The sequence below is a fragment of the Euleptes europaea genome, chromosome 6, assembly GCF_029931775.1.
Source record: "Euleptes europaea isolate rEulEur1 chromosome 6, rEulEur1.hap1, whole genome shotgun sequence".
Classification (NCBI taxonomy): Eukaryota; Metazoa; Chordata; class Lepidosauria; order Squamata; family Sphaerodactylidae; genus Euleptes; species Euleptes europaea.
In genome coordinates, this window is record NC_079317.1 from 107,200,332 (window position 1) to 107,218,183 (window position 17,852).

Consider the following 17,852-nt stretch of genomic DNA (forward strand, 5'->3'; position numbering starts at 1 on the left):
AAATAGCCCTGAAAAGAATCTCTCCCCTCCTCCTTTTACTGACAGAAACCCTGGCTCTAAGAATGGAAATACTGTTGTGGTTGCCCAGCAACAGCCACTAAGGACAATTGTTTCTTAAAGCTACTGGTACTGCTATTATCATTTAGGGGGATTTTAACCCCCAAATATGTTTTTTTAAAGATTTCTTGTTTTTTTCCAAACATGGGGCTTTTCTCAGATTTGTAGAAAGATCTGGAATGTTTTTCCATGGTCCCAATCTCTGAATTTAAGGATCCATACCTGAGACCATATTGAGAATCAGATATATTTACAAGCAGGGGACCCACAAGGACTTGTGGAGGGCACCTCAATTTCCTCTGTATCCCCCTTCCTACACTATTTTTCCTTTTACTCCTAATGGCAGCTCACATATCCTCACTTTTCCCTGCTCTACCTTTTATCTGCCCCCTCATCTTCAGCTAAATTTATTATTACATTTATACCCCATCTTTCTCCACAATGGGGTCCCAAAGCAGCTAACGTAATTACACTCTCCACCATTTTATCTTCACAACAACCCTATGAGGTGGGTTGGGCTGAAAATGTGTGATTAACCCAAGGTCACCTAGTAAGCTTTCACAGCAGAGTAGGTATTTGAACCTGGGACTCCCAGATCCTAACCTTAAACTCTAACCACAACATCACACTGGCTTCTACAGTAGTAAGCAACCAGGCCTGTGTGAGTCATTCAGGTCTCATGATATCAGATGGCCTGGTCATTGCTACCAGGGCTGACTCCACTGAGTCTTCCCTGAAAGACCAAAAGAGCCCTAAAAAGGGTCCTGCCCCTCCCCCCTGTCTTTTACTGACAGAAACCAAGGCTTGAAGGGTGCCAATACTGTTGTGGTTGCCTGGCAATCCCAACAGTGGCCACTGACAGAACATTTGTTTGTTAAAGCTATAGGTGTAGTTTGAAATAATAAAGGCATATAAGTTATTGTGCGTGTGTTAAGTGCTGTCAAGTCGCTTTCGACTCATGGCAATCCTATGACTCAATGCCGTCCAAAATGTCCTTTCTTTAATAGCCTTGCTCAGATCTTGCAAATTGAGGGCTGTGGCTTCTTTAATTGAGTCAATCCATCTCTTGATGGGTCTTCCTCTTCAACTTTTCCTAGCATTATTGTCTTTTCCAATGACTCTTGTCTTCTCATAATGTGACCAAAGTACGATAGCCTCAGTTTAGTCATTTTAGCTTCTAGGATCAGTTCAGGCTTGATTTGATCTATAACCCACTGATATATATATATATATATATATATATATATATATATATATATATATATATTGGCAGTCCACGGTATCCACGGTATCCACTCTCCTCCAGCACCACATTTCAAAGGAATCTACTTTCTTCCTGTGAGCTTTCTTCAATGTCCAGCTTTCATACCCATACATACTAATAGGGAATACGATGGCATGAATTAACTTGATCTTGGTGGCCAGTGACACATCCTTACACTTCAGAATCTTTTCTAGCTCCTTCATGGCTGCCCTTCCGAGTCTCAATCTCCTTCTGGTTTCTTGGCTGCAGTCTCCCTTTTGGTTGATGACGGAGCCAAGGAATAGAAAGTCTTGAACATTTTCAGTTTCCTCATTGTCAACCTTAAAGTTGAGTAATTCTCCTGTAGTCATTACTTTTGTCTTCTAGATGTTCAGCTGGAGTCCTGCATTGGCACTTTCTCTTTTAACTTTCAGCAGTAGTCGTTTCAAGTCTTCTCTGTTTTCTTCCAGTAATGTAGTATCATTGGCATATCTCAAATTGTTAATGTTCCTACCTCCAATTTTCACTCCACCTTCATCTAAATCTAATCTAGTTTTCCTAATTATATGTTCTGCCTATAGATTGAAGAGATAGGGAGATAAAATACATCTTTGTCTAACACCTTTGCCAATGGGAAACCATTCGGTTTCTCCATATTCTGTTCTAACCGTGGCCTCTTGTCCAGAGTACAGGTTGTGCACCAAGACAATCAGATGTTGTGGCACACCCACATAGGTTATTAGGGGGAGTTAACTCCTCAATTATTTGTTTGTTTGTTTGTTTAAGACTTTTCTGCAAACCTGGAATTTCTGTCTTGTCTGTTTATGGCTTTAGCCTCCAGATTTAAATATTCACAGCTTTGGCCATGCTGAGAATTAGATACTGGGGGTTACCGCACATATTCCTACCGATGTATTAAGAGTTTGAAAATGTTATAAAAAATACTGTTCGCACTTTGTTTGGCCCCTTTAGCTGTGAAGACGTTTTCCAACCATTTATTAGTCGTGGTATCCAAAAACCCTTTTAAAGCGATGTTTTTTATAACATTTTCAAACTCTTAATACATCGCTGGGAATACAAAGTGTGGAAACCACCACATTTAAAAGTGGGGACCTACAAGATACTTCATGGGAGGGTGCATCTCTTCCCCCTTTGCTTACTTCCCTTTCCCCCTTCTCTAACAATCTTCCCCCTCTTTCTCACACCCTCCCCTTCTGTCAATATTCCTCACCTCTCTTTCTCCCCCTTCCCCTTGTCTGTCAGTCTTCCCCCGTCTCTTTCTCCCCCTTCTCCCCCTTCCCATTTCTCTCCCTCTTTCTCCATTCCCTTATCTAACCTACCTCCTCTCTTTTGTCCCCCACCCGTTTTCCATCAATCTTTCTATCCCCTTCTCTGTCAACTTACCCCCTCTCTATTTCTCTCCACTCATCTGTCAACTCATCTGTCAACCTCTCTCTTTTGCTCCCCCACCCCTTCTCCGTCAATCTCCCCCTCCCTTACCTGAAAAATCCACCCCTTCTCTATTTCTCCCCCCTCCCCTTCTCTGGCAATCCCCTTTCTTACTTCCCCCATCTCTCTTACTCCCCCCCCCCCTTATATTCATCTCTGGGGCCAGCGCAGTTTCAGGCCTCAGCAGTCACCTCTGGGCCCAGCTACGGCAGTGATGGTATCTGGGCCAGCAGCAACTCCCACATTGCTGAGCCAGGTGCAGCTCCAGGGCTCTGGGGCTGGCAGTGGCAACAGCACTGTCTGTAGGGTTGCCAACCTCCAGGTACTAGCTGGAGATCTCCTGCTATTACAACTGATCTCCAGCCAATAGAGATGCAGTCCACCTGGAGAAAATCTGTCGTGGAGATATTCCTGTATTTAGCAGAGTGCTTCAAGCTTAGCATTCAGCAGAAGCATACCCATGCGTGTGTGTGTGAAAATAAAAAGGAGCATCAGTCGTGTGCTCTAATCAATCTAAAGTACATTTATTGTTGAAATACACATTGGATAGGAAAGGACAAACAAGGGTCCCCTATCCTGATCTACCTTGCTAATTCTCTAGGTATAAAAGGGTATCTGCCTTCCACTCCATCTTGGGGTGGGAAGGCCTGGACGCGCGGAACGCCCGGCTCTAGGTCTTGCTTGGACGATGGGCAAAGGGAAAGAGAGAGAGAGAGAGGAGGAAGTTTCCCTGACAATACATCTCTAAACATCAAAGGGGACAGGAAATGAGGGTGAGGTGTAACTACAGATACCTCCCGAGTCCTGTCTATCTATCTGACTCTCTGTGGTCAGTCCCCCCTCTTAATGTGTAGGCAAGTGACACCGTTAGGAAGGACAGATTTTCCAACAGCTTTGGCAACTGAACTCTATGGCATTGAAGTCCCTCCCTTCTCCAAACCCCACCCTTCTCAGGCTCCGCCCCAAAAACCTCCCGCCAGTGGGGAAGAGGGACCTGGCAACCCTAACTGTCTGGGGGATGCTCCAAATCTGGAGTGTCTCCTGAATGCTGCCGTCAGTGTGGCCAGGCTCAGAGCAGCTCCTGAACACCACCACGGGCGCAGCCGGGCTGGAGCAGCTCCTGGTTGCTGCTGCCAGCATAGCCAGGCCTGGAGTGACTCCCGGATGCTGATGGTGATGCGTCCGGGCCTGGAGCAGCTCCCCAATGATGATGCAGCTTGGCCTGGAGTAGCTCTCCCATTGCTGAGCCAGGCGTGGCTCCAAGCTTCTCCAAGCCTTCTCGGCCTTTTGGCTAAGATCAAGTGTAGTAGAACCAAGCCACAGTGGTGGCAGTTTCTAGGAGCTCCTCCAGGCCCCAAGTTCCAGATGCTGATGCCATTGTGGCCAGGGCTGGAGTGGCTCCTGGTTGCTGGTGTAGCTAGGCCCAGAGCAGCTCCCAGATGCCACCAGCAGCAGCTGTAAACAAGAAAGGTAAGTGTGTTGTCTCTGCACATGCTTTTTATAAATTTGAGGGGAATTTAAACCCCACAATGTGTTTTTTTAACATTTCAGATTTTTCTGCAAACCTGGGGGATCCCCCAAGTTTGGAGGAAAATCTGTTTACCTTCAGTGTGGCCCTGATCCATGGATTTAGATATCCGCAGATGGGGGCCAGACTTCACTGTTAGGTATATAGATGATGATGTTGATGACGACAACGACAATGACGACAGCATTTCCTACAACTGAATTACCTCTTGGCAAGTTCCCAATAATGCACCTCTATAAAGAGAGCTTCCTGGCAGCATGCACCATGCATGCCCATTTTACCTGTCCATGGTGAATGGTAAGAATGGCAACCTGATACAGCCAATTCGTTCTATTGAGCTTCTTTTTTTGTGCATTTTAACTGGTCACATCAGGGGCTATTGATGTGAACAGTGGAATGTGGGAATCTCACAGCACTTTCTAGTAGCCACTATTATCCCTTTCCACAGAAGTTGCTGTTGCAGTATTCTGAGTTGCACTTCTTACTTTCATAAATGTGCATAGAAATAACTGGATATAATACATACAATTATTTCTGGAAAGGTTTAGTGCTACCATCTTGTTTTGAACAGGAGGACTATAGTTAAGTTTCTTTGTTTGGCTTTTCAGCATGTTCCTTGGTACCTCTAATGTGGTTATTGATTTTGTTGACCTGGATTTGTAAAGGACTGTTTTCCTATGGATCTCATAGCAAGAATATGAGACACATTCTGCAGCAACTGTTGCTTGGGTCCAACCTGGCCCCAAACCATCTCATATTTAGACAATGAGTGTAAGGAAATAGTGTAGCAGAGAAACTTCCAACTTAGGGAAATCTTTCTTGTAGTTTCATGTCTGTAAAAGGAGCGTGAGCTGGTGGCTGAACAGGAGACAAGCATGAAGGCAGCAGAGAGATATCCACTCTCACTAAACTCATACATACATACAGTCAAGGAACATGGCACTGGATGGAGCCAAAGGAACCTAGATTCTTTTGATGTCTAGACCCTGAGATGACTATTTGAGAAAGGAAGGGTCAGGATCTACATAATTTAAGATTCTCACTGAGATTAGATCTTATTTCCCATTTTGTTGCCCTGTCACTGAGTTTACACTGAGATCTCTCCACAGTATGCTTGGGAGTTCATTCATTCTGAATAATTTGGTGTCATCTGTTAACCTGCCTACCTTGCTGCTCACTTCTGACTCCAGATAATTGATGATCATGTTAAGCAGCGCTGCTCTTGGTTAAGATGCCCCCCACTGTGCTCATTTAGTCATACTCTCTGCTTCCTGATTTTTAGGTTGACTTCATACATGCACTTAGTCATGGTATAGCAGTGGATGGTACTCAACATATTAAGCCATTTGTGTGAGGGTAACTCAGTGGTTCAGCAAATTTTTAGTAGTTGTGTTGTCATTGTTAGAAGCTGCCTGGACCATGTAGGGTGAGCCACAAAACCAACTTATCGTGTTGAGGTTTGCTATGTGCAGGGTCTGACTGGAAGGGGGAAATGGCCCTGCAAAAGAGCCCTGCCCCCAGTCCTGCCTCCCTGATGGAGAGGGGAGGGAGGAAGAGCAGGCTTGCACCCACCTCTCACAAGCTAGGGGCTGCCAGCTTGCAGCTGCTCCTGCCCACCTTGAACATGGCTCGCAGTGGTGGGGCTGGGGGGCAGCCCCCCAAGCCATTGGCCCCCTAGGCTTTCCCCCTTTGCCCTTAACAGCCAATCCACCCCTGCATGTTACCTAGGCTTTTCCGGCTGTTTTTATCCCATTTCAGCCAAGTTTGAACTAACAGGGATGCATGTGACTACTTTACTTTACTTGGATTGGATTAGCTGTGATCTGTAGCTTGTAATTCTTCGATAAAGCTCTCTGGACTTGTTTTATTATATTTTAAACACCAAGCGCTCGGTGCTTTAAGGAACATTAAATGAAGTTAATCTGGTTATCTCTGGGGCTATGGTATCAATAAATCTTAACTATTTCTGACAGATCCCAGCAGCATACTCATTGCTACTAGTGGGTTTGTGCTGGGAATAACCAGAGTGGTGCTGTTTGTTGATTAGAGGGGCGAGGGTCATGGTTCTGGGTAGGCAGGTGAGCATGTCTGGGGCACATAAAGAAAAAGGTGTACAGTTTAGATGTATAGAAGTGCATGGGGAGAGTAAGCCTTAAGCACCAGGAACTAAATGGTAACTGAGCATAGTGTTTTCAGACAGAGCACTAGGAATAAAAGATCAGCAGGAAGGTAAAAAATTACACAAAGTTTATACCTTTCTTTTCCATTCCAGATTATACCAGGGACAAGGAGTTACTGACATTCTCCCCACCACCTTCTCCATTTCCAGACATTTACAATGAAAGCAGCCAAAGCAAGTGGATAGGGGAAGGGGGTACGTGTGAGCATACTTCCGTCTTGTTTCGGGCAGCACAGCAGAACCCTGCTATAGCATCTTCACTCTGGTCCTGCTCACCTCACCAGGGAATGCCAGGGATCCTAGGTCTGGCAGGTGACCCTGACAGCTAGAATTGCCAGATATAATTCATTTTTCAGTCAAATTTTAGAACCATTACCATTACCTTCTCATTGATCTGTCTTATTTCCCCACAGTCAAGAAAGATCCCCTTATTTTATTTCAAACAGGATAGCTTCTCTTTGATCATTTAGACTGACACCGTGTAGGTCTGTAGATGATTCTGGACCAGCAACAGATGGGGCGCAGCCTTGGACGGTGGGAGAGGGAGTAGAAGATCTTTTTTTGGCAGACCATAAGTCTTTGCCTGTTCTCAAAATAGCTGCTGGTGTGACCACCCAGGCCTTTTTGTGTGGATGTATAAGGAGGGGCTGCAGCAGCTGCTGCCAATCACCCTGCAGTGATAAAAGAGAGTCCCGGAAATAGAAATTCCCACTGAAATTGTGATATATGAGAAATCCGAGCCTATCTAGTCATTAAATAGACATTGGTAGACAGTAAAATCCTTTTTCTGGAACTCTCTCTTCAGGGGTTACCCTTGCACTTCCCCCACTGCATATATATGAGCTTCATGGAAATGGGAGATAACAAGCTGCCACTACCTGTGGGCCCTGACTTTAATGTAATCCAGGTAACTAAATGGGTTGAAGTACTAGGTCAAGGATTGGAATTGACATAGAGGGAGCAAATACAAAACTGTATTACTTGATCACCACAGTAAAACATTTTGAAACAAATTCTCTAGAGTTATGGTTAGGTAAATTAATGGCTGTCAGCTGCAAACAGCTGTTTCAGAATAGGTATATCTTTGGGAACCATTATGGCAAGGCAATAGAAGATGGTCATTCCCTTATCAATATCTGTATTTAATAATAGTATGTATATGCTATCCATTTACATCAAAGTACAATAAAATAATATCAAATCATCAGTCAACAATAATGAAACCTTTGAAAAGCTAAAAAAAGGCAACCAAGAAATAACAACATAAGATGGATCCTCATCAAATCAGCCTTTATTCTCTCTCTCTCTGTCATCTGGCTATCCACTGCTGGGAACAGAATGCTGGGGCAGATGAACCTTGGTGCGATCCAGCAAGGCCATTTCTATGGTCTGGATAGTAGGTGTTTCACTATGCTGAGGAGCCTTAATCTCTTCCTGAAGACAGTGGGTGGACTATGAATGCTTCTGGCAGCAACTCTGGATTGCTGACTTCCATGTTGGACATTCCCCACATGCTAGAAGATGGCAGACAATATGAAGTATTTGGAACAAGCATCTCTGATCAGAAGGGTGTCACAAAATAGTCAGAGGAGCTGACTATGATGTCTGTCATGTAGTCAAATGGAACCAGTGGTTTAAAAGACCTGTTGTTCTTTGCTAGGCTCTCTGTGATGAATGGAGCAGAATAGCGGTACATTGCGGCATGTTGTACTACAGGACTATGTGCTAGCATTAGGGCCAGAAACATGGGGCCAAGGGGCTATGCCCCACTAAAGCCAGTCCAAAGATAACATGAAAAAACTGTTGTGACAAAAGGCTTAAAGCTCTTCACATGCCTTGAGAACTCAGCTCAGGCCCCCCGTACTACAGAGACCTGGGGTAGCTGTATGGAGGGAATAAAATCAGAACTTACAAAGAGATGGTTAGTCAGAAGTAACAAAGAGGGAAATTGTTTTCTTAGATTATGCAGAAATAAGTATTTCAATTTCTTTTGTCCCTAGGACGATGCCACAAACACTGGCATTATAAAGCTTGAATTGCAGCATTTTCTGCACTCCCAGTTCACCCCGCTCCTTATGCTTCTAATAACTTGGGTGCATGATTTCTTTATAATGGCATCTTTTCCAGACTACTTTAGTTCGCAACCACAACATTTTACCATGGATTACATCTGAATGTAAACGTTTATTGATAATATAAACTCACCTTCCAGCTGGGACCCCAATCAAATCTAAAATGAGACTCCACCACAGGACATGATGTACAACCACATTGCAGACATACCCAAAATATGAAAATTTGAAAATGCCCCAAGGGAAGATTATGCTACAGTAACAAAGAGAAGGAGTAAGGTATGTCTCTCCCCCACTCAGTGCTGACTAGGTTGAAGTCAAGAGCAGTGGTTCAGTCTGTCTCCATCTTTCTGGAGAGGGGGAGGAACCACTTGATGGTTGCTTAGGCTGTGACAGCAAGCATTCCAGCTAGGCCTATTCCTGTCTCTGTTTGGTGTTTGCCCTGGTTGTCTGCAGTTGTCATGGAGATCTGGCAGCTGGGCTGTTGGCTTAAGTGGCAGTAAGGGTGTCCCGGGGAGGGAGGGGCATGCTGTCTCCAGCATCTGAAGTGAGAATCCACAGCTCCCATCTTGAAATGGCTTGGGTTTCAGGGTTGGTCTGCTACTCTGAATTCTTCATGGGGTTGCTAAACCACTTTGTGGCACTGGTTCATGATGATGGAGAGGGACAGGTGAGCTAGTTTAAAACACTCCCAGCAGGGCATGGAGAGGCAAATTGCCTGGGCTCTGTGTGCTGCTGATCTTCCCCACAGTAGCTTGCCCTCTTCATCCCAGCGCGGAGCCTTTCCCACTGTCTTTTGGATAAATGTGCTGCCTTTGTTGGCCTTTGGGTCCAGAAAAATGCTATTGAATCCCTGTGAGGAGGAGGAGGAGGAGAAGAGGTTTTTATACCCCACTTTTCTCTACCTGAAGGAGTCTCAAAGCAGCTTACAATCACATTTCCTTCCTTTCCTCATGACAGGCACCTTGTGATGTAGGTGGATCTGAGAGAGTTCTGAGAGAACTGTGACTGGCCCAAGGTCACCCAGCAGGCCAGGCTTCATGTGGAGGAATGGGGAATCAAACCCAGTTCTTCCAGAGTAGAGTCCTCTGCTCTTAACCACTACAACGTGAATGGTTCCCATAGTGCCTGTCATAGATTGGTGTGCATAAGGCACAACCATTGGACAGGTGTTCTCCAGATGCTATAGCACTCTTTTCATTCTGTCAGCACCTGTCCTGAATTGCGCTTGAATGGAAATCTGATAGCCATGCTGACCCCTCCCTCCCCAAACATGATATATTTTAAACTATATTGACTGGTAAAACCCATTCCACCTGTTGTTGGCTTGGTCTGTAAGAGTTACACATGGCTTGGGATGGGGAGAGTTTTATAATATGACAAACATACTCGATGAAATGCTTCTCTCTCTGTTCAAATGGCAGCTTGGCTTGTCAATCACATGTTAGAGTCTCCTCTGATTCTCAGCCATGTCTGACCAAGGGCATATTGAGATGATCAGTCAACGTGTGCTCAACAGATTCAAATATTTGACATAAAAGAAGCTCAACCAGTGATTATTTGTTCCTAGGGTTTTGCCACTAGCAGAGATAAAAGGACAGCTAATTTCTTCTGATACATATTGAACGAACATGGTTTCGCATTTGTGACCATGCATTTATGTAACTTTGTTTTCTTATATTTCTAAATTCAGATCATATTTTTCCCAAATAAATGTTTCTTGTTCAAAAACATGCTTCAGTTTTTCTCTTGACAATTCAAATATCAGACTGGAAGCTTTAGTAGTAGCAAACAGCAATCGGGCTCTGAACATCTGGACATGGAGCTCTGGCAGTTTACTGAGCTCCCCTCTCTACCTGTGGGTTCCCACTTGCTGGGATGCACCTATTAGGGCACATAGTGTAACCATGAGCCACACCCATACCATGTAAACAATTGCCTTGGAACTCTGTTTACTAGGGTTGTGCATATCGATAAACCCGAACCAAAAAATAAACAAAAAATTAGCCGTTTCGGCAATATTCAGGTTTTGGTTAGACCGAATACCAAAACCTGGGAACCTGCCCGAAGCTGAATAGGCGATTCCCGAATTATCCAGCTTTTCCGGGTTCGGCTATTTGCCTTTGCTCAGAGGCACAGCTCTGTGCTTTCTCCCATTTTTCTATCTTTGACAGGTTTTGTTAAGGCATCATAGTTGAGGCCCTTTTGAGTTAGGGGTTGTGCAATTGGAGCAAACTTGGTCTGACCAACCATCACCTTTCAGTGGGTTAATCTGGATCAAGCATAAGGGTTATTTAAAAGACAAGGCTCACCCAGTCCTGTCTGGAGGGCTATACCGTCCAACTAAAAAGAACCAGCTTCAACAGCTGCTCACACCACCAGGCTTCCGAAGGAGACTTCCTCACCCGTGTGGATGAGCTCCCCTTCAGAACAGCTCCCATGGTCGAGACTTCATCTGGCTACAATATCACCCCCCCCCAAAAAAAAACCTGCTCTCAAACTGAAGGTCGCCTTGAGTAGAGGCTTCGTTTTCCTGCACTGTGACCATCAGTTTGTTGATGACTGTTCACAGGATGTCATTTGCCACCAAAAGAAATGTTTTCCGTGCCTTATTTTCTTGCATTTAAGCCTTTTCCCTCAGTCTGGAAGCTAATTTGCATGGACATCATGCTATGCACCCCAGATATGAAGGGAGCCCCAGACTTTGAGGCCCCAGACTTTGAGGCGCCAGCCTGCCAACTGGCTTTTTCCACCAGTCCTCGGCAATGCTGAACTTCTGAACCTGAAAACCAATGGACAGATCGGCTCACAAATGCCTGGATTTTGGGGCGACCTCTTTGCTGGCCCATAAAATTGGACCCCCTGTCCCAACATTCACCAAACTTCAGTGACTGTCTAAGGAGAGTCCCTTACAGCCACACTGCAAATTTGGTGACTCTACCTCCAAAAATGCCCCCACAGGCACTTTGAAAAAAATCTCCATAGACTATAATGGGCCCAAATTCTTTCGGTAAACCTAAGCCGAATACCCATATTTACCATAAGGGGTAAGGGGTACCTCTCCACAGATGGGTGGTTCAGCGGCGGGCAGTGAGCTGGCTTGGGGTTGCTGTGAGGGCTGTCTGAGATCCCTCACTGCCCCCAAAACTGCAGCCAAGTCCCTCTGCAGAATGCTCATCTGTGCCTGTAGGTCCCAGTTCTGTAGAGCAAGCGCTTGGTTCTGTCCGCGTAGCCGGATGACTTCCTCCGTGGCGATGGGGGCTGGAGTGACTGGAGCGTGGGTGATCGAGGGTCCTTCCAACCATTCCCTAGGAACGACCTCCCGGCTCCGCTCTTCCCCCTCTCCGTACCAATCGGTTAGCGGTCCTCGGTACAACCCGCCCCAAGGTTCCGACGCTGCCTGTTCGCTGGCCCCGATTCTCCATCACTGCTCGGCTTGCTTGGGTAAGGAGGTCCACGTCGGCATCCCAGGGAAATCGGTAAGGCCGGGCGAGTGCTGCTCCGGGGTCGCTTCTTCCATGCCAACATCAATATCAATAACGGTCTGAAGGAGGTCCTCTCCCACGGAGAGTGGATTTGAGGATCGTGCAGACATATTAATACTAGCTATTCACTAGACAAATAAAAAAAATAAAAATAAAAAGGAAGGCTAAGGAAAACTGAGATTCTGACCTACTGTCAGGACTTCAGTACCTCGTTGCATATCAGTAATAGTAAACTTCACACCAGACAGTGCAGCGAGTTAAAAGTTTTATTAAGAAAGCAAAACGAGTTCAGTAGGTCCATACAAACTTAAGGTCAGAATACAGTTGGGGGAAATACTGGTCATCTTTATAGGGAACATACAATAGAATTGATTACACGTAATGGCGGAACACAAAAGGATGAGATGCAGCAGAGCTGTCCTGAATGGGAAAGGATACAAGTTTACAATAAGGAAGTATTTGCCGGTGATTACCCATTACGAGAAATAATGGTGAAATTGATTAGTAAACGACCGGGTGATCTCTCGGGCTCCCAGGCATAGTCCTGCGGCTTCAGCTAGCTCACAGCGGTTGTGTATTGAAACGCTAATGCCGAGCGAGAGCAAGAATGAGCACAGGGCAGGGGGGAGAGAACGGAGCTTGCTTATCCGGGGCCCGAATGGAAACCCTTGCTGACAGGAACTTGCATGGCTGTGGTAGCTTTGCAGAGTTGGTCACCCAGCACACATCGGAGAAGTTGAAATCTCCCATAACTATTAGCTCTTGTTGTTTGGATACCCTGTCAAGCTGCTCAAGGAGGGCAGCGGCCACCTCCTCACCCTGGTCATGAGGTCTGTAGCAGACTCCAACCACAATACTGGTTATCCTTCCTTCCCTTATCCTCACCCAGATACTTTCCACTGGGTGTCACCCTCCTCCTCTGGTATTTCGTGACAAGCAAACCCTCACCTCGCATACACTGCCATTCCGCCCCCTCTTTGACCTTTCGGTTGTTCTTGAACAACTCATATCCATCCACTACTACATTCCAGTCATGGGAATCGTCCCACCAAGTTTCTGTAATGCCTACTAAATCATATCCCTCTGACTGCATTAGAAGCTGAAGCTCTTCCTTCTTATTGCCCAAGCTTTGGGCATTGGTACATAGACACCTGAAGCTCCTCACCTTTGGCTCCTTTATACCCGGCCCTTCCAAGTGGGTCTCTGCTGTTTGCTCTCCTGCATTTAAATCCCTACATTGATAATCTCCTTTCCCTTGCGGTATCAGTTTAAAGCCCTCTTGACGAATCTCTCTAGATTTCTTCCAGAAACATTCTTCCCCACACTTGAAAGGTGAATTCCATTGCATGCTAGTAGGCCTTCATCCAGAAATCCCAGGCTGTGATCCCAGAATCCAAATCGCTCCTGCCTGCACCACCAATGTAGCCAGTGGTTCACCTCCACTGTCTTATGTCCCCATCACATTCCTCTTCCTCTGACAGGAAGGACTGAAGAGAACACCACCTGTGCCCCCATTCCTTTCAGCTTCCTCCTGAGAGCTTCATAGTCCACCATAATGTTTTTGATGGAGTTCATAGCTGTGTCATTGGTTCCCACATGGACCATCACAAATGGGTAATGATCTTGAGGTCTGACCAGTTTGGATATCTGCTCTACAATATCTTTAATTTTCGCCCCTGGAAAGCAACACACCTCTTGGACCAGGGGGGTCAGGCCTGGACACATGACGTTCCATACCCCTCAGCAGGGAGGCACCGACAACCGACACTTTCCTTTTCCGTCCCACGCTGTTTCTTTGTGTCCCTCTATTCTCCTCCCTCTGTCTTCCTTGTGTTTGTGATTCTTTCCCTGGCCGTGTTTCCGGCGCCATCTCACTCAACACCTTTGGGGGCATGCGGCAAAGTTCTCAAGAGTCTCGTCAGGGCAGGCTGTTGTCCCTTTGAATTGTCTCCCCTTCCCTATCCAGGGCCTCCAGCTTTCTGTTAATAAAATCCTCCCCTTCTTTCTCCATGATGCGTGGCTTGCAGTGGGGTTACAGTGGGCTCTGGTGCAATTGTTTGCTCTCTGTGCTTTCGAGTGAGGTGGCCTTTTATGCACGCTTGCTAACTGTGGAGCAAGCAGAGGATATTTTACTAGTGGCACTTATGGTTGGGCAGCCCAAAAAAACTATTGTTAATTGTAGAGTTGCCCCATAGACAAAATGGTACATTAGAGAAACATCAGTATTGCTTTGGTAAAGGCAAGTCATGATTCACTAATCTTACTTACTTAAATGATATTGCTTAAACAGCCAAAAGGTCACAAGCAGCATCATACTAATATAATCCTCCAAATTAAGCCTTTTTACATTTAATTACCACCTGTAAAAATTTAGCCGTTAATGTGATTCTTTTATTGGTACCAAATAACAACCATTGAATTAAATTTTGCGGGGAGAGATAAAATTTATAAGGTAAGCCCTAAATATTTTCACCTCAGATCATCCCAACAACAATAGTACAGCAAAATATGTTCCAGGGTCTCTATATGGCCATCACCACATATGCAGCTTCTATCTGAACATGGAATGCCTGCAAAGTGTCCTTCGGTAACCCTGGACAGGAAAGCATTCCGCCTAGCCAACATAAACACTCTTCTATATTGCTACACCATTAAATGAAAGACATGTTGTGGAATGGACTTAGAAGGGATTAAACCATAAGTAGCCACAGAGCAAACTCACCACACCCTTTCCTGCATACTACTAAAATCAAGAGATGTTACCCTAGATTTAATTTCATTCATCTCAAATGCCTCATTAGGGTTAAAACCCAGCCGCTGCAGTCTATTTGCAATAACTTTTTTCCAAGCGAACACTGATTGATCTTTTCCAATAAGGCTTATAAACCCCTCTTTACACACAAGCGTCTTACGGTATAATAGAAAGACTCTTTGCCATGCAAGAGCCTCAAGGGATTTCTGGCCCAATTCCGCTCTAAGGGCTACCCCAGAAACACAGTTTGGCAATAGAGAAATGGCCTTAGTGACTGACTGATACCTTCATCAATTAAGACTCCAATACTGTACCGTAATTGGGAAGTCACCTTGGCATTAAAAGCTTTAATTGCTCCATGTATATAATTCCCACCTCTAAAATAGAAAAAACGAACCAAGGCATTTCTCGAAACTTTCGCTTTGACTTTAATATTTTTAAGATGTAATTTCCAGTTTAAATTATCCTGGAATGTAATGCATCACTAAACTATTTGGATCCTTGGATGGGGTCAATAAATGTGTAGGAGATATTATCCTATGTTTTGTTGTTTCAAAAACTGCCTGTCCAAGGCAGACTATGAGAAGTTACCAATAAATATTCATAAGTGCAAAGTAATGCACTTGGGGGAATGCTCTTTGTAAGGGAAAGTTTGCATGCAATCATGTCTTTTGGTTTCGGATTTTGCTTGGAACCAGTGCAGCTACTTGCAATCTTCAGTTGGGAAAACCTGCATCTATAGGGTTGCCACCCTCCAGGTACTAGCTGGTGATCTCCTGCTATTACAATTGAGCCAATAGAGATCAGTTCACCTGGAGAAAATGGCCGCTTTGGCAACTGGACTCTATGGCATTGAAGTCCCTCCCCTCTCCAAACCCCGCCCTCCTCAGGCTCCGCCCCCCAAAACCTCCTACCAGTAGTGAAGAGGGACCTGGCAACCCTATGAATCTAGCTGATAAGAAAATAATTCTTCAACTGGAAGAAAATTACCCACGAAGAGACTATGCTTATGGGGTTTCCCGGCCATTAATAATATTACCCATTTTGGAAATATAATTACTCTTTACCTAGTGCATAATCCAAAATTAATCTTTGGTTTTGTCATTGTAATTATTAGTATTTTCCCTCTGCTCTCAGCCTTTTTAAGGCACCCATGTGTTCCATTTAGTATTAGAGAGACATTTGATCAATTACTTATAATATTTTCAACTGAAGGAAGCAATTCTCCCTTTCCCCCCAGATGACCAGACATACAACCTGATATCATTGCTACCCAGAACTACTATGTATTCAAATCTGCTTGACATTCTACACAAGATGCCAACAAGAAGCTTTACAGGGCTTGAAATACCCCCCTTTTTTTCTGCCATCCAGCCGGATGAAGAATTCTGGATATTTCAAAAGATTGCACACTGTCTTGTGGTACTGTGGTTGATCCTAGTAAAAGTTATTATGCGGCCTTTGCTCTTTGATCTTGCAGTCATTATATATACTAGCTCCTTGAATGAAGCACTCAGAAATATAGTAATAAAAGACTAAATGGGAAGAACTGTTAAGAAAATGGAGCATGCACCTAGCAATCTATATTGCATTGTACTTATGGTGATAAAGCCTCTGACATGGATTGGTTGAACTGGTGGCGTGGAATTTTCAGTTGTCCAGGATTAAAATTTCACTGACACAGGCAGGCTGAGAACTGGGGAAATGTCCTAGGTTTCAGGAAAGCTAAAGAAAAGAGAGGGCAGAAGCAAGGATGGAAAATTCTTAAAAGGGAGATATTGAAGACGCAATTTAAATCAATTCCCACGAGGAGAAAAAAAGGTAGAGGTTTGAAGAAACGAGGGTGGATGTCTAAAGAACTTTTGGTTGAGATAGGGTTTAAGAAAGGCATGTACAAGAAATGGTAAAAGGGAGAAATCAACAAAGAGGAATTCAAACAAGTAGCCAACACATGTAGGGAGAAAGTCAGGAAGGCTAAAGTGCAGAATGAGCTCCGACTAGCCAGGGAAGTTAAAAACAAAACAAAAAAAGGTTTTTTGGTTATGTCCGTAACAAAAGGAAGATCAAGGTAACGATCAGGTCAGTAGAGAGGATAGTGAGTTATTAACAGGGGAGGCAGAAAAGGCAGAATTACTTAACTCCTTTTTTGTATCAGTCTTCTCCCAAAAGGGGAATAGTCCTCAACCTGGGAATAATGGAGCAGAGGATGCAATAGGGGAATTACAACATAATATAGAATCTGAGATAGTACGGGAATACCTGGCTACTCTCGATGAATTCAAGTCTTTGGGGCCGGACGAACTGCATCCAAGGGTGTTAAAAGAACTGGCTGAAGTGATTTCAGAACCACTGGCAATAAACTTTGAGAATTCATGGAGAACAGGAGAGGTTCCAGCAGACTGGAGGAGGGCTAATGTGGTCCCCATATTTAAAAAGGGGAGGAAAGAAATCCCAAACAATTATAGCCCAGTCAGCCTGACATCAATATCAGGTAAAATACTAGAGCAGATAATTAAACAGACAGTATGTAAGCACGTAGAAAGAAATGCTGTGATCAATGACAGTCAACATGGGTTTCTCAAAAACAGGTCATGCCAAACTAATCTCATATCTTTTTTTGATAGAGTGACAAGTATGATAGATGAAGGGAATGCAGTAGATGTAGTGTACCTTGATTTCAGTAAAGCCTTTGATAAAGTTCCCCATGATCTTCTTGAAACAAAGCTAGTAAAATGTGGGCTGGACACTGCTACTGTTAGGTGGATTGGTAATTGGTTGACCAACCAAACCCAAAGGGTGCTCATTAATGGCACGACTTCATCCTGGAGAGGAGTGACCAGTGGGGTGCCACAGGGGTCTGTCCTGGGACCGGTACTATTTAATATTTTTATAAATGACTTGGATGATGGAATAGAGAGCATGCTAATTAAATTTGCAGATGACACCAAGTTAGGAGGGATAGTTAATACCCCGGAGGGTAGGGTCAGAGTTCAGAATGACCTCAATAGAATGGAGAGCTGGGCCATAAGTAATAAAATGGATTTCAATAGGAAGAAGTGTAAAGTACTTCACCTAGGCAGAAACAAC

The 17,852-nt window shown here is 44.5% G+C and overlaps 1 protein-coding gene across 1 annotated transcript in view; it reads left to right on the top strand.

Annotated features, from left to right (window-relative positions):
* The first annotated feature begins 11,782 nt into the window (after window positions 1–11,782).
* Window positions 11,783–17,852, top strand: part of DNPEP (aspartyl aminopeptidase) — a 36,028-nt gene continuing 29,958 nt past the window's right edge. Inside the window, exon 1 of the mRNA XM_056852036.1 lies at window positions 11,783–12,007. Within this exon, the coding sequence (XP_056708014.1) occupies window positions 11,783–12,007 (225 nt within the window). The remainder of the gene's footprint in view (window positions 12,008–17,852) is intronic.